The sequence below is a fragment of the Astyanax mexicanus genome, chromosome 13 (genome assembly GCF_023375975.1).
Source record: "Astyanax mexicanus isolate ESR-SI-001 chromosome 13, AstMex3_surface, whole genome shotgun sequence".
Lineage (NCBI taxonomy): Eukaryota > Metazoa > Chordata > Actinopteri > Characiformes > Acestrorhamphidae > Astyanax > Astyanax mexicanus.
Window position 1 is genome coordinate 43,532,299 of NC_064420.1, and position 20,874 is coordinate 43,553,172.

Below are 20,874 nucleotides of genomic sequence, written 5' to 3' on the forward strand. Positions count from 1 at the left end.
TTATTTCTAAACTAAAAACTAGGACAAATGTTTATTTATAAACATATTTAATTAAAAATATATATGAATTGGCCAATTTAATGTATTACAAATATTTATTTTAAATACATTTAAAATGGAGTTTTAAATATACTTTATTTGACCAATATATTTTTGTTCATTTTGAAATATATATGATGGCAATGTCAGGAGCAATCTCAGATTACATCAAACATATCATGCTACATGTTTTGTGTTGTTCTTATTTTCCACATTTTTCAACATATCTACCAGACAGATTATATTTGACTTATATCACTAACTATTAATCATTATTTTTTTATCTATATTTTTTTGTAATATTGCAATATATAATTACTGAAAGATTTATATTGCTATGTCAGTCCAAAACTGATGCAGGACTCGTCACCTCCAAGCCTCATCAGTCTGAAACACACTGATGCTTTTTTCACCCCTAGTTAAGAGAACAACACATGTTCAGGAGTGAATGAGCTGTTTATCAGGTGAAGCTCATTCTGTCCCTCATCACTCTCTGACTCTCAGACTCTCAGAGTGGGCTGTCCGCGAGCGCAGTGAGCTAATGGATCCTGTAATGAACCTGAGAGTCCAACACACCCAGACGCCACATGCCAGAACACAGCCAGCAGAGGGGGCAGCGCAGCTCGCCCGTCGTACCCGGCCTGTTAGATAACACAAACATTCATTCATCAGCACTTCAAACACTTTCATGCCCTATTTTGATTCAGACGCTCAGAATCTGATTCCCAGAGCCGTGACCACATGCTGTTCAGCTCCTGTGTAGTACGTGGAGATGACAGTTAGAGGCTTCACGCTTATAATAAGAGGATCGGCCTACACACAGATATACACTGTTCTGAGGAACGACAGCATGCAGCATTTATACATTCACATCCAAATACTGTCATTCTGGAGTAGAACTGAGGGAATATAGAAATTGCTGTGTGTTGAAATTTACAGTGAATTGACTAGAGGGTCTAGCCTTCTATCACTCACTCCAGTTACTTTATAATTACTCAATTACATTGTAGATTAATATTGAAGACATCAAAAAAAATTAAGGGACACATTAAAAAAATTACATACTACACAAAAAAAGTGTTTGTGCTCCAGAAACTGAGATTTTGATTTGGCACGAGTTGGAGTTTAATTGTATGTTCTTAATAAATCCACAGTGAGTAGTTTGCCCCTAAAGATTTATTTTGTTTTTGCTTTTTTTATATTTATTTTATGATACTTCAATAAAGCATACTTTATCATACTTGAAATGAGGGTTGGTTTGGATTGCTTTTTTTTCTAGTGGTTTCTATGGTCCGGATCAGTTAATGAGAAGTAAATGCAGTGTGAAGCTGCTTTAACACAGGACACTAAAAATTTGCCGCTGCGCTTACAAACACAGTGTTTTCAATGGGACATGCAGTGCAGATGTAGTAAACAGAGTCACATGGCTGCAAGCAGTGAATGCAGCACATACTGCGCTCTCTGTAAAACAACATGGAGCAGCAGAGACAGCGTTTGTTCATAGCAGTATATTATCTGGCTAATATATCAAATTAAACTGTGAATTATCAGCAGATCAGTCAGATCAAGTTACTGATTCCAAATTAATTGCTGGCTTTAACTCTTTATTGTTGACAGCCCTACTTTTTTCCTTTAATGAGTGAAAAGATAATTTAAAAAAATGCTTTTTATTTTAACTCAGGTTATCTTAAAGTTTGTTTGATGATCTAATTATTAAACTATTAAACAAACACTTTTTCACAGCACTGTATATTACAAAATTACAGAAATACAGGATCTTTAACCAGATTTCAACAGAAGTGACATATTTCACAGTATTAATAGTGCCCTCTGTGTACCCAAGTAATCTTTTTTGGGCAGATATGTAGATGTGGCTGAAAAAATAAGAACAGTGTGATTTTTCCTTTTGTATCAAACAACAAGAAAGTTGTATTGTGGTGTCTTCTCTTGATGGATGGTTCTTGAAGAAATGAAACTTAACACACTGTCTTCTAGTTTTATCAATCAGGTTAAGTTTATTATATAACAGAGTTTCAGAAGGTACAGTGGAGAGATGAGTTGTCCTAATTCACGGTGTCTGAAGCTCTCTCCCTCCGTCTCTCTTTGTTCCCAGAGTATTTATACGTTAAGATCAACGCGTATCACGTTTCTTTACCATAAACGGACATGTATGTTTTCAGGCCTGAGTCCAACAATTTTTAACGTAAAACAGATGTAATGGTGTTTTTCCTGCTCTTGGCCCAACATTCCACCATCTCTCAGAGGACCCTCACTCCAGACAGACAGACTCCTTATACAATTCCATATGAATACATTTTTACCATTTTAATACACCACAGTATCATTTCATAAAATTTGCCTTGTGAATATTAACTGTGTACACATTTTAATGAGGATGCTCAGCCCTAACTTGCACCTTTATACAGTATATCCTCCTGAGAAACCTTTTTATGGTGTGCATTTTTAATGTATTATTTCTATGTGGGATCAGTAGAACCGAACCAGTTTAAAAATTAAACTTTGTCTTTGTACAGAAAGTCGTTTGCAAATAACATTGTCCTTATAAGGACACAATAGTTTATTTTAACATTTAAAGATGTTCAGAAGAACCCAATTAGTCCAAAAACAAAATTTTATCTATCTATAGTAAGTAAATAAACTAGTTTCAAATGTAAAATTGGATGAGAAAGTTTACCTGGCCCATGTTTCTGTCTGAACTGGCTGTAGAAACCTGTGCCTGGGATTCCCACCATCTTATTTTTAATCAATTATATGTTGTAATGTTGTCAGGCGACCACCAGATGGTACAGGCAATGTCTCCATATAAGGACAAAGGGTTTACATAAAAAAAAATGTAGAATCATGATGCAGAAATGCAGAAATATAACGCCCTCATAAGAGGACACAGGGTAAATAATGGCTATTGAAGATATTCAATAGCCAAATAATAAAACAAAAAAAAATGTGTTTTAGGAGGAGGAAAGAAATCCATGTGAACACACCAAACAAACATCTCACAGACAGTGACCAGAGAGAGGAAGACCCTGGAGCTGCATGACACACACTAAAGGTCCAACATATCTTTTTACATTGATTTTATTTGCAGGCTTAAATGGTATTTTCCTTTTCATGAAAAGTTTCTATTTAATCATACAAGGATTTATTTTAGTCAGCGACAAAAAAAATGTCTGTGTTTTTGTTACTGTGACTTAAAAATGTATGCAAATGACCTATGCGCTGATTGGCCGCCCTGTATCGTGCCTCATTCAAAAAGCACTCTTGGCTGTAGCATTTGTGAAAGGTCGAGACCTAAGCTGCTGTAGGCTAAATAAGTCGGCATATGTAAATGAGGTGGTGTTCATGACATCAGAAAAAACATCACTGCTTTTTGCAGCTTAGCTTCCATTTATGGACTTTGCACTGAGATGCCACAAGTCATGGGACAGCAGTTTTTAAATTGATCATGAAATGTTACCTTTGGGGACAGCTTGGGCATGCCCATACCTGTGTACCTTGTGAGGTGTTATCTTGTGAGTGAGGTTGAACTATGGTCAAGTCAATTTGAACTATAGACGTTGGAGTGCCAGATGGATGGGATATTCCATTTCTGAATTTGTGCAGACATTTAACGTTCCTCAATCCACAGAGTCACATGTGTACAGGAAATACGTCATAGAAGGCACAGTGGACAGTGCAGTGGATGGTAATGATCGTGACTGGCGGTGTCTGGTTAGAACTGTCCATATGAACAGACAGAATCCTATTTCACTTTGATTTGATTGCATTCAGTAACCCCTTAAAATGCCTTGTCCCATATACAGGCTACAGCTGTAGGTGATACAAAATCCTTTTTTTTCTGCAGTAAAATAACTTATTTACATTCTGAAAATTTGAGGGCTTTGAAATCTCCTACAGGACACTTGGAGAAGCTGCCTGTTCTCTCTCTACTCCACTTAATAATCTTAATAATTAAAAAAAATGATGTAAAACCGGACAAACATATCAAACCTAAAGATTTGGAGACATTAACTGTTTGGTTTGTATTCAGGAAAATATTGATGTAAAAATTCAGGAAGTTCAGGAAAATGCCAATTTTATGATCTTATTCATTATATTTTGACATTAGCAGATTAACATTAATATTTTTTATTATATTTTCTATTACAATTACAATTATGCTTTTCAGTAATGTTCCTTATTAAACATGAAACCTTTTTATGTAATGCTTAAATAGAAATCCTTGAGATTTAGTGGTGTATTGTCAGACAGACAAACATCCTGGCCTGTTTTAAAAAAAAAAAATGTTGCAAATGTTCAAATGTTGAGAAGAAACAACCTGTAGCTTAAAGCAGTGGCATGTGTTCGGTTTAAGCATCATAAAGCTCACACTTTAGCCACTGCGGCTGCAGTAACAGCCTCCACCCTTTCGGGCAAAAGTCTTTACTTTAGGTGTTAAATCATTGTTCTGAGGATTTGATTGCATTTAGCCAAAAAAGCATTAGTGAGGTCAGCTACTAATATTGTACACAATAATACACAATTCCACTGCTCCACAGCTCACAAGCTTGGGGGGCTTTATGCCTCTTGAGCAGAGATTCAAGCCTGCATTGGGGATGGTAACATGCATGCGAGACTTCTGTGTGCAAATGCAACAACCAGTGAAAATAACAACCTGTAGCCTAAAGCAGTGGCATGTGTTCTCTTTCAGCATCATAAAGCTCACACTGTAGCCACTGTAGCTTCCAATTCACCAACAGTGCAACAGAACCAGCACCGAGAGAAGACGAGCAGAACTCTCAATGAAGCCACACGCTCACTGTCAATGGCACAGCCATGAATCACATATATCTGCATGGCTCTGATTCTCAGCATGGGCTTATATAAGACCCTGTTATGCACAAATTCAGAGCCGTCCGTAACTCAAAAAATAAGACGTACTGTTATTATTAGAACCTAACCCTGTGCTGCATGCATGCAAAATTCATTCGCTTCAGCATGGAAGCACTGAAAATGATGGATTAGACAATAGCAAGGGGAGAAAGAGAGAGAGAGAGAGAGAGAGAGTGAAAGAGAGAGAGAGGGGGGGTAATGATAAACGGGTAGAAATGAAGAGAGAAAGTGAGATAGAAAGTAAAAGAAAGAGGAAAACATAGAGGAAAACAGTGTCACTGAGTGAGAGAAGAAAACTGTGTGTGAGAGAGAAAGAGACATCAAAGAGAAAGAGAGAAAGGGAGAGAGAAAGAGAGGGAGAGAAAGACAGAGAGAGAGGGAGAGAGAGAAAATGGTAGGTTGCGTGGACGCATGTAAAACAGAATAATGTAGATATGAGAGAAAGAGGGTGGGGAGTGTGTGTGATATATAGAGGGGTACTAAAGGTAGAAAGAGAGAGAGAAAAAGAGAGCGAGAGACAGAGAGTGAAGTATGCATTAATTACACTGGCCAGAAATTATTATAGAAAGAGAAAGAGAGGGAGAGAGTGGTAGATTGTGTGGATGCAGAGAGAAAGAGAGAAATATGACAGATATGAGAGAGGGTGCATGGTATGGTATACAGAGAAATCGAGAGGAAGTGATATAAAAAAGAGGACAACAAAGTGAAAGAGAGAATGAAGTAAAATAGAATACTGTGGATATGAAAGAGAGAAAGAGAATGAGAGACATAATAATGCAGACATAGAAGGGTGATGATGAATTGAAGCAAGTAAGAGAGAGATGAAGGGAATCAGAAAAAAACAATAAGAGAGAGAGAGAAAGAGAGGGAGAGGTAGATATGTGGATGCATGCAACAGACAGACAGATACCAACAAGAATGAAAGACAAATAAAGAAGGAGTGAAAGTGTTAGGCACTAGGCTAGAGAGAGAGAAAGAGAGATAGACAAAATAATGCAGAGAGAGAGAGAGAGAGAGAGAGAGAGAGAGAAAGTGAGAAATATGAGAGATATGAGAGAGGGAAGGGTTCATGGTATGGTATACAGAGAAATCGAGAAGAAGTGAAATAAAAAAGAGGACAACAAAGTGAAAGAGAGAATGAAGAAAAATAGAATATTGTGGATATGAAAGAGAGAAAATAAGAGACAGAATAGTGATGCAGATTTTAAGCCATTGAGATAGAAGTAAAAGGAATCACAGAAAAGGCAAAACAAAGGGAGAGAGAGAGAGAATAGTATATATGTGGATGCATGCAACAGACAGTCAGATACCAACAAGAGGCACTAGGCTGTAGAGAGAGGGGAAAATAAGAAAGAAAGAAGGAAAGAAAGAAATACAAAAAGAGACATACAAAGAGACAGTGAAAAGACAGTGAGTTATAGAGATAAAGTAAGTGAGTGAGAGCGATAGATTGGTAGTTGGTATAAAAATGTAGAACAGATACAGACAAGAATGACAAAGAATGAGATAAAAAGAGATATATATAGAGAGAATGAGAGTCAGACAGACCAAGGGCTAAAGAGAGAGAATGAGTAAGAGATACAGGTAGATATACATGAAGAAAACATGCTAGAGAAAGAGGGTGAGTGTGAAAACAAGAGAGAGAGTTAAAGAGAGAAAGAGGAGAAAAAAAGGAAGTGTGCATGAAATACAGAGGAGTAGAAATGAAGAGAGAAAGTGATAGAGAAGAAGAGTGTGTGTCAGAGAGGAAAAGAGAGAGTGAGTAAGAAAGAGAAAGGGATACAGAGAGGTATAGATGAAGAAAGGGAGCTATAGAGAGAGATAGTGAGAGATACAGATAGAAGAAATAAGATCACCTGAGAGAGATGGAGAGATGAATACAGAGCCCGAAGGAGTAAGAGAGAGAGAGAGAGAGAGAGAGAGATATAGAAGTAGATAAATTGTTAATTGGTATAAGAATGTTGAACAGATACAGACAAGACTGAGATAAAAAGAAGAAAAAAGAAAGAGAGGCCAAGGGCTAAAAAGAGAGAGAGAAAGAAAGGGAGAGATAGAATGAGTAAGAGATACAGGTAGATATACATGAAGAAAACAAGCTAGAGAAAGAGGGTGAGTGATAGAACAAGAGAGAGAGAGAGTTAAAGAGAGAAAGAGCAAGAAGGAAAGAAAGGGAAATGTGCATGAAATACAGAGGTGTAGAAATGAAGAGAGAAAGTGATAGAGGAAAAAAAACAGTGTGTGCCAGTGAGGAATAGAGAGAGTGAGTAAGAAAGAGAAAGGGATACAGAGAGGTATAGATGAAGAAAGCGAGCTGTAGAGAGAGACAGTGAGAGATACAGATAGAAAGAATAAGACCACCTGAGAGAGATGGAGAGATGAATACAGAGCCAGAAGGAGTGAGAGAGAGGGAGAGAGAGAGAGAGAGTGATAGAGAGAGAGAGAGAAAGAGGTGGTCTTACCTTGCCACTAAGAAGCGCTGCACTGGAATCAGACGCAGACATGCTGCATGTACACTCAGGCTGGGCTGCGGCTCCATGGCTCAGAGGCGGATGGAGCCGCTCTCCATGGCCAGCAGGAGCGAGAGCAGCAGCAGCAGCAGGCTGGCAGACCAAGCGGAGGAGAGAGCAGCAGCAGCGGCGGAGGAGGAGGAGGAGGAGGATGGAGGGATGAAGGGAATGGAAGAGGAGAGCAGGGCCTGGTGCTAGCAAGTGCTCCTGCTCAGCGCCTATACAAAATTGATGCCCTGACTGCAGCAGTGGAGCTGCGCCGAGTCGAGCGAGTGCACACACTCACACACAATCACACACACACACACACACACACGAACAGACACGCACACACACCCTCCCACTGCTTCTGCAGCTTTCTACTGCCTGCCTCTGCTCTGCTCTGAATCTCACACAGGCTGCAGCAGCATCTAAAGCTGCTTTAGATGTCCTGTACTGGTGGATCATGGAGAAATTCAGATTCAGAGGTGGGTTTCTTTCAGACAGTCAAGTCATGTGGACCATAAGTGATTTAAGCTAAAAAGTGCCATGGATAAACAGGTTCCAATCACTTTAAAGCACTACAAAGCTCTAAGTAAGGTTCTTTGCAGGTTTTCCATTGGTTAAAAGGTTGCATGGACCAGTCGACGATAAATCTAGTGACCAGGCAGGTCAAGAAACTGTTGCAAGAAAGTGTGAAAAAAGACATTCCAAGGAAACCCTTGATGTGTGTGGGCGAACATTATCCTGCTGTAAAATTGCAGCCCCCACATGAGATGCAACAAACACACGTGTCCGCAGAATGTTCTGCACATATTTCTGAGCTGTTAATGCTCCTCGTGTCTCTACTAGGGGTGACACACTGTCATACACAATCATACCAGCAGTGTAGGTAATGTGTCACCTCACAGCAAAGGTAGAATTGAAGAAATCAACCTGACCACCGTCGGATCCAAAGCAGAACCTGAATATGTAGTACCAGTCCGTAGCAGTTCAGCTGTCTCGTTCAGAACACCATTGCAAATGAAGGTGATTATCTCAGGCTGACCAACAGCCACAGTCCACTGTTGGACCTAGTTGTAATAGTAATGGTGATGTCATGTAATCATGATTTGGTACAAAAGGAGTATCTGTTAAAGGTTGAGTCAGCAAAGATGAGAGGTTCTTCAGTGTGTAACAAATGTGTTTTAAAATTATTCAAATGTAAGATTAGGGTAAAATGAAGTGTAATGGGATGGAGTGGTACAGACTAGCAACTTTCCAGCCCAGAGGGTTGTTGAACCCAATTGCAGAACAGTTGATCTCAAAGTAGGTAAACCCAAAAAGAAAGGAACAAATAAACACATCGTTTCTCACATGGGATCGAACCTGGGTTGCCAGGGTCGTGGCCCAAAACAGTACCGCTCCCCCGGCTAAAAAAACACCATAATAAGGAGATAGGGAGCCCAAGAATGGGCAGAAAAACGAGAACAAGTGGAAACTAAAGTCACGCAGCAGTATGAACACTAACGCTTAAACTGGGAATTAATTAATTTACTGTAACAGTGGATTAACCCTTATTTATAAAAAAATAAAGAAATCTGAAGAGAATCTTTTACACTTATTTTGCTGTGGGGTGAAAGCATGTACATAAAGGGGAGTCAGAATCAGAGAGCTAGAGTTCAGCACAACAGCTGAAAGTGTCTCGCCAAACTCTAATATAACTAACATTCTACAAACCATTTAATATGAAGTATAGAGAGACTCAGGATGACAGGATGTAGTAAAGTTTTTTAGTTCGCTCACTAGAAAGTGTTCTGAGGATCACCACATTTTGCCATCCTAAACTAAAGTCAGAAACACAGCATCATTTGCCTTTTAGCGTTTTTAGCCACCGTCGCACTTCAGAACGCTCTGCTAATCTCGGACGTATGTCTGACATCACACTCACGGGCGAGCAGACAGATCCAACACCACAGGCGATGACTATCTGGGTGCCTTACGCCGTTTAGCTTTTGCATTTCATGCTAATGGGACCTCAGCATGCTCTGAAGCCTCAGGCCTGATCCCATGGTGAACTAAATCTGGAATCACAATTAATTTCAAGTTTGCTTCTCCTTGAGAAATAGGTGTGATCAAGTTAGGGTTAGAGGATTGGAGACAAAAAAAGAAATCCTACATTTTGATGTAGTTAGCAATATAGCAGTGATGCAGCAATTTGTCTGTGGCTACAATATCATTATACAGAAATTATGATTTAATCTATATGTAAGCAGGGTGATAATGCATTTGGTTAAGTCTAATTTTTGGAAAACTCTCATAATATTAAAGCACACTACCATATACAGCTCCAGAAAAAAATAAGAGACCACTTAAAAATTATGAGTTTTTTTTATTTGACCAACTTTTTTTGCACCAGGAGTGACATAGAGTTATCAAAAAGCTGTGTGTAAGACTGGTGGAGGAGAACATGCCAAGATGCATGAAAACTGTAATTAAAAACCAAATATTGATTTCTGAACTCTTAAAACTTTACGAATATGTTGTTATTTCAGTAATTTCTCATTTTCTGCAAATAAATGCTCTAAATTTCAATATTGTAATATTGAATTTGGTAGAAATGTTGTCCGTAGTTTATAGAATAAACAAGAATGTTCACTTTACTCAAACATACACCTGTAAATAGAAAAATCATAGAAACTGATTCAGAAACTGAAGTGGTCTCTTATTTTTTTTCCAGAGCTGTATGTATAAAATCTGAGTAAAACAAAAATATTTTTCTTAGCTAATTTTGTTTCTTTAGAGATCATGTCATGTCTTATGGTAGTTCATGGACACTGCACTGACCTGTGGGATATACTGCCCACTGTGGGTGGTAATGCCCTCTATGTTGTATTTGTGGTACACAGATACAGTAATGTTAAATGTCTGCACAACTTCAGAAATGGAAAGTCCCATACTGTATCTGTATCTGACACCAACTATCAGGCCTCGTTCCAACTTTGACAACATAACATAACCACTCACAACATGTGCAGGTGTGGGTGTTCACAAGCCCTATGCTCTGAGATAACACTTTATGATCAGTTTACCAAGTGCTGTTTGATGTATGTTGCCATGTAAATGTGTAATTCTCTCATTTGTGGTGATCACATAAAGTGAATTTTGCTTAATAAAATCCTATACCAATTTAGCCCCACCCATTTATGTTGAAGTTATAAGTAGGGTTTCAGACTAGATTGCATTTTGATTAAGGAACAAATAGGTCATCAAGATATCAGTGATCTTAAAGGAGAAATCTGGTGTGAAATGGAATGAAAACAAGTACAAACTTTTGTCAAATAGCCCACCTCTGTTCACCGAATTCTCCCAACAAACTTACAATGCTAACTATTGGGGCATAGTGATGCCAACACAAATAAATTGTCGCCATCTTGAAATTAAGGCATGATAAGTCGCCTGATGAGCACGAACGAATAGGTAGGATAGAGGAACAGATAGCAAAATTAATTCAGTCGAAATGTATGGATATTATAGAGATATTTTTAGCAACAGCTGGAATTCATGCATTTTCACTTAATTAATTTTGCTATCTGATTTATCATGACTTAATTTTAGGATGGCAGCACCTAAATGTACACCTAAATGCAGATATCTACCTAAATGTACTGTGTGTATGAACAGGGTTTTTAAAAAACGATATGTGCAATTTCAAAGTTCTCGTTGCCTTGTTTTAAATATCAGAGCCCTCTAAATTCTAACAATAGAATGTTTAGCTATTTTGGGTTGTTAATGGTGTAAAAATCAGGGATTTGTTTGTACAGGAAACACTATGCCCCTATCACAAGCAATTGTAAACCTGTTGGGAGCATCGGCTAAAAGAACTGTAATTCTCAGTAAAATGCTGAAGGTGAATGGAAGTAGGTTATCCAACCATTTTTTTAAACCCACAGAAATGGGCCACTCAGGAAAAACAGGATGCTGGCCCTTTAACTCACACAGTGGAGGAATTCTGAGAAGCGGGCAGGTTCCAGTGGGACAGATGCCTTTGAAGTGCAATTCTGACAACAGGGTGATGCACAGCGCTCCAGAAACGCAAGGTGAGTCAGCAGCCGGGCTGGTCCAGCTCTCAGCGGGGCTGCCTGCGTTCCAGCAGTGCCACATTCCTGCCCTCGCCTTCTCCAGACCCTGCTCAGTCTGTGTGGCTGCGCAGGCCTTCAGGCTGCCGTCGAGCTATACGGGTCCTACTTTGGAGTCCATTATCCTGGCAGCATGCGCTCCTGCTCATTCAGCTCGGCCTGCCTGAGAATTAAGTGCACTCCAGCGCAGCTCTCGGCCTGTAATGTCCCGGAGCCATGCTTTCTGACGGCATTTAAGACGTGCGCTCGCGTGCATGTTCAGAGCTTAGAGAAAAAAATAATAATATGAACATGCCAGTGCATTCACTACATACACACACAAACGCACACATATATATACATACACACACACACACAATGAAGCTGGAGGCAACTACACAGACCAGAGGAACCTTTTTATAGCCGAGTGACTGCATCCTTCATTACAGTACAACATTTACCTCATACAGGGATTATTACCACATTATTCAGTTCCATCCTCAGTAGGACATTTCCTTCATTACCTTCCTCATCAACACTGTTCTGGCTTTAGTTTACTTACTTTTGCCGTAAATGCTGTGATTGTGTTGATTTAATGCTTTAATCTTATGCAACACTGTTGGATATCCAGATACTAATATAAAACCAGCTAAATTATTAATGTGTTCAATTTATGTCAGATGTCAGATCTCAGATTGACATCACACAGGAGTTGACTGTGTTCCAGATAAACATTCAGATCTCAGCTGAATGTTTTATTGCATTGTGCAATATTTTGTGCATCCAAACACAATGAAACAACTGATTTAATTAATGGGATAAGATAAGATAAGAAAATATATTTTTATATCAATCCCACAGAGGAGTAATTTGCAATGTTACAGCAGCACAGAGGACCGAACAGAAGAAGTGTCAGGAAATATTTAAAAAGAAAAATCTAGATATACAAAAAATTACTAGAGAATATGAAGATGAGAAAACCTGCTCCTATCATCTTGGGGTTACACATAGGGCCCATTCCCTTCCACTACACTGTACTCTCCCTGTGATCTGACTAGCAACAGTTAACCAAACTTGATGACCCAACACCTAACACCTGCGTTGCTGTGGCCATTATTGATCTGATTAGCAATTTTTAACCCAATCTTCAAAAAATATAAATCTAGAAAACTATGGTTAGATAAAATATGGTTCCCCAATAAGTATGTATCATGGTAGGCTGTGACCAGGAATACAAAACACAAATAGTGCAAATAAACTGTGTAATGCTACTGATTTAACTACTTACGACCTAATAGCATTCCAGTAAAAATGTCCTTTTTGGAACTAGGATATTCTGACATTCAAGATCAAATAAAAAAAAAAAAAACACAGCATTAGATTCTGTATGCTTTGCTGTTATCCACAGCATTATCAATTATAACTCTTTCAATTCATACAATAACGATAACAATATAATGAATTGCATAGCCCTCATAGTCAATGAAAGCTGCATTCAGTAACACAATAAATATATCACAATATAGACTGTCCTCCTTTTACTCCTGCACACATCACCCACTAGATAATCCTAGTGCTTTCATTAATTCCCATATATTGATATGATTTTTTGCAGACACCCCTTCTAATGAATGCACACAAGCAACATGTCTAGTCCCTGTTCATGCGAAGTATTATCAATAGAATAGAATAGAATAGAATAGAATAGAAATAATAATACATCATGTTGGAGACTGGGGTTCTATTCACAAGGTAGCATTGTAAATACTGAGGTTAAAACTTGGATCAGGGTCAAAACTACTGATACCTGATCGATTAAAATATGCCTGGAATGGGCATTCCTGTAGATAATACCTGATAAATTCATCTTTAACTATTACCTATTACCACTATTTGTATGTGAAGACATGCAAGTATCAATTCTGAACTCAATGACACAAAGAGAAAAGAAAGAAAGAAAGAGTAGGCTGAGTAAATGTACAGAAAAGCAAACCTCACTCTTTTTGTCTTTTACTCTTTTGTCTCTCTCTTTTTCTCTCATAGCCTTCGGACTTGACAGGAAGAAGACTGTGTGTTTTTCTCTACGTCTCTAAATATAGCTCTCTCTCTGTCTCTCTCTCTCTCTCTTTCCTCCTCTGGCTGATGTGGCCGATCGGGCCGCCCGGGTGCAGGCTGATGAAGCGTTGTAATGTGGAGGGTGGGCTGGGGCAGGGTGGAAGGTGCTCGTGGTGGGAATCTGAAGAACAATGCAAATGTTCTCCTCAAAACAGAGGACAACCAATGGGCCAACTCTCTGTGATCATTTTAACAGCTTGATATATAACCTATCTAGCTACATTGTTTTTAACTTTTCACTTAGGGCCTAATGTGAATCTGGCTGTTGTTTTTTATATTGTGTTATAATTTCCTAATGAATGGACCAATAGAAATGCTGCAAACTGACTTGATTCAAATGTATAAACATGTAAAACACCATGGGCCCAAATCTTACACCCTGTGTAAGGCTCCTTGCTATCTTACAACACCCCAACAGCCTATTTGTACGCCTTATGCCTGCGTCATTTAAATAGCAAAGTTATGTGTGAATATACTGTATCTATGCTGTTGAATATTGTGGAAATGGCGGTTCAGGTATATTTCTGACGTATTGCTATCTTGGCAACGAGAAACACAGGTGCGCCACTGATTGAAAACAACCTAGACAGATGTCATCAGTCAGACACTCATTGCTATCTTGGCAGTATATTGTCAGCAGGTGCATCCTCTACATGCTTACACCCTTTCTTGTTACAAAATGTCACACATGGACACTCAGCAGTGCACAAACCCATATAGTACATGCCTTTTGTGCATTCCCATTGCTGACACAGATGTGCAAAAGCACACACACAGCTCATCTAGTCCGTGTAGAGAAGGATTGCCAATAAAATAGAACTCTACAGCAGCTAAACATGAACCTATTGGCATTGACTATTGGCATTGACTATTGGCATTGAGGGTTATAAAGCAAATGGAGGTGTAGAACTGTGTATTTTGCAATTATGTTGCTTTATTCTGTACTTTTGATGAGTTGTGGAGTAAGGAATTTGGTGGGGTGGTGATCATTCAATCAAATCCTCACAGCAATGCTCCAAAATAAAAAAAAGCCTTTCCTCCAACAGAAGTAGGTTAAACTCCTTTTTAATACCCTTGATTTCAGAAGACACTAAAAGAGCAGGTGTCTCAATAATTTTGTCCACATATTGTATTTCAGGACAGTCCATTATGGCTCAGTAATGGTTCACCCAAACACAGATTGTTACAGCGGATGTTGCTATTTCAGTTCAGACGTTCAAGGTGTTCTCCATTGCTGTTGCCTAGTTCCTATCACCCTAAAATAGACCCATACAGTGTTCCGCTCTTATACACCCACCAGAAGAGCTCGGAAGAAGCCATAGGTGATATCACATGACTGCGCTCTACACACGAGGCCAAAGCCTGGAGATATTTCGCTGATGCGCTGAAAGCCAATCCAGCAGAAACATCATGAACTTTAATAACCTTTCATCTCGATTGCAGAGCAGGTTCAGCTAGCCCCCGCTAGCCCCCGAGTCAATCAATACAGCAGCTATACACACACTGATAGCTCTTCCTGTCCTGGAGAGCCATTCCTCTCCTCCTCCTTTCCTCTTAGGTTGCCTTGCTGTTCGTCTCCCATAAGCATCTACTGCTACCTCTTCATTCTAAAATTAGCCCCGCAGCGTTAGCCTCCACTGCAGTTATACAATACTTAGCATAGGCTAAGCACACTTCTAATCATCCGGTCACTGGAGATCCACCCGAGGATTCTTTGTCATTGGTTCCTGCATATGCAATGGTAAAAATAGGAGGAGCTTCTCATATTTCCAGCACTAACGATGAGGACGCAACGAGGACAATGGAATGATGTGCATCTTCTGAATTAGCCGACACTGATACGGTAGGGAGCGTGATAATGGCTACACAATGACTCCACAAAACGAAAAGAGTGCATAGCGTCAGTATAGCATCCTTACAGGCCTGTGTTCTTATACAGGTCAAGATACAGTAGATGGATGAACAGACAGATAGATTCCTTTATCATATTATCATTACAACAAAATTTTAGTAGCAAACACAGTGGAGTTCACACACAACACTCAGCAATTAAAAATATATATAATTTAATTGGGTAAGTGCAAAGTTATAGAAAATATAGAGATACAGAAGTACAGTACCAGTCAAATGTTAGGACACACCTCTTCTCATTCAAGTGTTTTCTTTTTATGATTTTGTACATTCTAAATTTAATACTGAATACATTTAAGCTATACAATAACACATGCAGAATGTTTTTTATACAGAAAAAGTGTTAAACAAACCAGAATATGTTTTATACTTTAGATTCTTCTAAGTTATCTTTGAGGACAGATCTGCACACTCTTGGTATTTTAATCTCAGTGCCTTCATGAGGTAGAGTCACCTGAAATAGTTTTCTCAGCGTCTTAAAGGCGCCCACACTATTTTTTTGTTATTCAACCTGTACAAGAAAATAGTTCACAAAGGACAATATATGTTAAAATTTAATCGAAGTAAAATAAAATAAAAAACAATTAACATAATAATTTATTATTATTATTATTAATAATAATAATAATAATAATAATAATAATAATAATAATAATAAAATATTTTTTTAAATCTGCATATAAATCAAATCCCACTGTGATTACGATATGTTACACTGATATTATTTTACTGATCTTATGGTTTCTGTCACAGATTCTAGCAGATTTTTTGGACATATAATTAGTTAGGCCAGTTTTAAAGCCAAGAGCACAGCAGTAACTAATTTTTAGTTTCAGTAATGAATGTTTACCATTTATTTTCCTTGCATTAAAAAATTCTCTGTAATGTAGTTTGCTCACGCAAGCAGAGCATCAAAAATGATTGATTCACATTATGGATTCACTAAATAAAATGCATTAAAAGGCCATTTTTGATTGGTTTGTATTGAGCACCATGTCTATTATAGTTTTTACAACCTTATTGAAAAAAACATTTATAGACTTATACTCATAGTCCCTTTATGAGAGAGCCTTATTTTAAGGTAATACTAATTTTTCACCTAGAAATGAAATCATTGATAGCCTTGGTTGAAACAGATCATCTGCAGGAACTTGTGTTCAGTCCATGGAGTATCAGAATTTCAGAGTTCAACCTTTCAGGCAACTGAGTTAATAACACTATTATTGACTCATTGTGTTGTACTGTTGGTAGACAGACAAATATTAACCCTTCTATTTAAAACTCTTTAACTATTAAAAATGCTTTTGTTTTTTTAGGATAGTGAGTCAGGTGTTGAGGAAGAAACCCATCAATATTTATCACCTCATTAACATGCAGATTTTGATATCAGTTTACAAAGGACACTTGTAAACACACCACAGGGGTAAGAAAAGAGCGGACAGCAGGTGTAAATACAACTTACATACTATTACTGTGGACTGTTCTACTTTGATATAATTTGATAATCAATATGAAACCATCTACAAAATATATATATATATATATATATATATATATATATATATATATATATATATATATATATATATATATATATATATATATATATGTGTGTGTGTATTTAGGTTAGGTCACTCGTGTATTTTTAACACACATGCACTGACTGCAACTTCAAATGTGTGGCTCTTATTATTCCAATGTACAATAGTCATAATCCTCCATTAAGTAGAACAGTTCTGATGCTGTTAAAATATGTAGGTAGAACATACAGTAAATTACGCTGCTCTAAAATAGTTTCAAACGTACAAACTTGTTAACATACAATCTTACAGAAAAAAAATTATTAATTTCTATTTAATATGTTTAATATGTTTAATATGAGTCAGTACATGTTGTCACCTCTGTCATAAAAATTACATTTACAGTAGGAGGAAAAACACTTTATGTTTTAATTGGAATTCAATTCTGTTGCAATTTTGGAGCATTTCCATTGGTCCATTCATCATGACAGGTTGTAAAGACGCAGATTCACATTACATCCTTTTACAGCTGTGCAGTTGAAATCTGAGCAAACCACCAAACACATACACTACAAAATACCCAAACAGACACACAATCATACACACACTTCCTATTACAGTTTCCATTCAGACTGACTGTGACCAGGGCTGAGATAAACGTGTGTGTGTGTGTGTGTGTGTGTGGGAGTGTGTGTGTGTGTGTGTGTGTATTTAAGGAACAGTGTCTTTGCTGTCTTGTTAAAGCGAAGAAAACTAGATCCTTCACTTCACAAAAACTCTGCTGCTTCATCAAATTTAATCAAAGCACTGAGCACTGATGCTTCACTATACACACACACACACACACACACACACACACACATGAACACACACACACAGAGCACTCCTCTCCTCACGGGACAGGCTTTTAGTGCTCTGTCTCATGCAGTATTTAATTGACCCCACACTCAGAAAGCCCAGCGGTTCCAAATGCACTCCTTCCCTCAGCACAGCAGAAAAGCCCTGAGTGCCCGAGAGCGAGACATTCACACACACACACACACACACACACACACACACACACACACACACACACTCCTCCAAATGTACTTTTCTTATGTCAGATTCAGCTTTTCTCTATAACTTATCAAATCTAACAGTCATACACTGATTTTTTAAAAGTCTATTTAGGTATGTTTACCATTTATAAATGAATGTCTGTCCATGTATTTATCTGTGTACCTATTTATCTGTTTTATAGTGTATAGAGATGGCACTGATTATCATCTACTGTATCTTTCTATCCATATAATACATTCTGTGGATACTGTATTAAAAATATATATTTTTTTCCATTTTGAAAGGACAATAACAAATGCTCCAAAATGACTATAAATGCAATAAACTCCATTCAAGAAGATATTATTCATTTAAAGATGTAACACAGTTAGATATAGAGATATACTATTTAAATACACAGCGTGTTGTGTTTTTGATATTGCAAAAACACTAATACTTTAACATTATACTCAGTTAAGGTATATCAAAACTACTCTTAAGTATATTGAGATTTTTTGTCATATCTTCCAGCCCTAAGTGTAAAATGCGAAAAATAATGTGCATTTTTGAAATCAAGTCAGTATATCATTTCTAGATCTTTTTAGTGTGATATATAAAAAAATCTATACTGCAAAAAGTATCTTGGACAAACAAAACTTAGAACATCTTACTGTTTAAGCCACAATTTAGTTCAGTACTGTATGAATCTGTATGAATTATTCCACACTTTCCCATTCACTCTTGTAGAGCAGCACATAATTTTAAGTATTTTTGCTTATGTTCTTAAATGAAATTTCACTGGTTCACAGTAGATTATGTGCACAATTCTTGCACATATCCTTTTATGACAGAATTAGCCTTTTACATTCTTCAAACTAAAAAAAGCAAGTCAAAGATCACAGTTAAAGTCCCTCAGAATCAGAAACATCATAACAGTAAACTCATTATGATTCCATTAAGCAAAAATTCATACCTAATAATAATGAAGCCAGTGAATGAACAATGAACTGTGTACTTCTCTTTGATACAATCTATTCATTCAGAATCTGTTGAAATAAATATTTCATAGAATATTGAAGTGATATCAGAACAGAGCGTGTCAGAAACAGGACCAGTGAAACCCAGTAAAGCCAGTGAACAGCAGAGTAACTCAGTCCTGCAGGAGGAAAGTGAGGAAAGTGAGGTGATGGTTTGGGTACTCACTCATCTGGAGGTACGGAGAGCGCTCTCTCCCTCTCTCGCTCCCTCGCTCCCTCGTTCTCGGCTATTCAGTCATGGTGCTCTCTTTCTCTCCAGGGTAGAAGTGAACTGCAGTGTAGCATGCACACAGGGTAAGTCTACCCCCTCCCTCTCTTCCTCCATCCCTCTCTCTCTCTCTCTCTCTCTCTCTGTACCTACTAAGCCTGTGGTATTCCATTAGCAGGCTCCATTTATATGTATAGTCTCTCTCTCTCTCTCTCTCTCTCTCTCTCTCTCTCTCTCTCTTTCATTCACACACACACATTCTTCTTGCCACTGCTGCTCTGCTTCCATCACACTTCTAATATAAAGTCAGAAGTGCCCATTGACGTCATGGGAGAGCAGTGTATAAAGTGTTACCTCTGGGGCAGCTTGGGAATGTTCAGACCTGTATAAGTGGTGAGGTGTTTCTTGTGAGTAAAGCTAAAGGCTAGCCAGTGTGCTTATGGTAAAACGATGTACATTTCCATTCAAGCTAACCCTTAGAACCCTACGGATGGATTTTCTGTCCAAAATCGCACCTTGTGTTCTCAGTTTACTTACTCAGGAATCCCTCCACGCATAAACATAATCCAGCTGCTACAAGAAACCCATTGAGAAAAACAGCTAAAAAAGTGAGATCTAATTCCCCACCCAATATTATTTACCTGTAGTGTTTCAAACAATGCTAGGTATGGTGTGCGCACTACTTTATATAGTTTTTATTTTACTTGCAATTTTTTACTAAGTAGTTATTTTGCACTAAACATTCTTATTTATTTAGACTAAAAAGTTTACATTTTTGTTTGTCCTGATCAAAATACTGAAATACTAACCATTTTTGAAAAGATGTCTTAGGTGTGAATATATTTAAAGTCTATACATTCAAAATTAAGTTAAAAATAAAATGTGAAAATTTTAACCAAAACTTGGCCAGTTCTAGGAAAATATAACAATTCTGCTTCCTTTTACATTTTAAATGATTACATTTTTGAGCAGCCGTGTGGCTTCTGGAGTAAAAGAGATCAGGGCATGTGACTGTCTGATATAATTACTGTGCTATAAGACCTGAAAGAGGAACTGACAAAAACAGAGAAAAAACACAACAAAACAGCCTAGAGTTCAAAGGGTTAAAAGTTCAAGCAAGGACTGATAGTGATCACAAGATGGATGGGACATTTCTGAAGTTTTATGGGCATCATTTAACATTCCTCCATCCAAAGGCGTAGGAGCAGGTTTGACATTGACATTGTTTGACATTGTTGCTTAATGACTTGTGGAATTACAGTTATTCACAAAACAAAATCTGTACTTTCGTTTATTATTAGGTGACATTACAACCTAAACATGTTACTCCACATTACATTTACTATTGTTAGAATTGTTAGAATTATATTATTATTATTATTATTATTATTATTATTATTATTATTATTATTATTATGTATTGGCATGTAAATTCTGTGTATAATTTTCTTCTCTCTAATAAAAAAAAACATTTTTCCTACTTACAATGAGGTCCTTTTATTAAAAGAATGTAACTTTACATTTCATAGATAT

The 20,874-nt window shown here is 37.6% G+C and overlaps 1 protein-coding gene across 1 annotated transcript in view; it reads right to left on the reverse strand.

The window, feature by feature from the left end:
- Nucleotides 1-7,705, reverse strand: part of cacnb3b (calcium channel, voltage-dependent, beta 3b) — a 29,353-nt gene extending 21,648 nt beyond the window's left edge. The window contains exon 1 of the mRNA XM_007257869.4: nucleotides 7,389-7,705. Coding sequence (XP_007257931.1) covers nucleotides 7,389-7,430 — 42 coding nt within the window. The 5' untranslated portion in view covers nucleotides 7,431-7,705. The remainder of the gene's footprint in view (nucleotides 1-7,388) is intronic.
- Nucleotides 7,706-20,874: the final 13,169 nt, after the last annotated feature.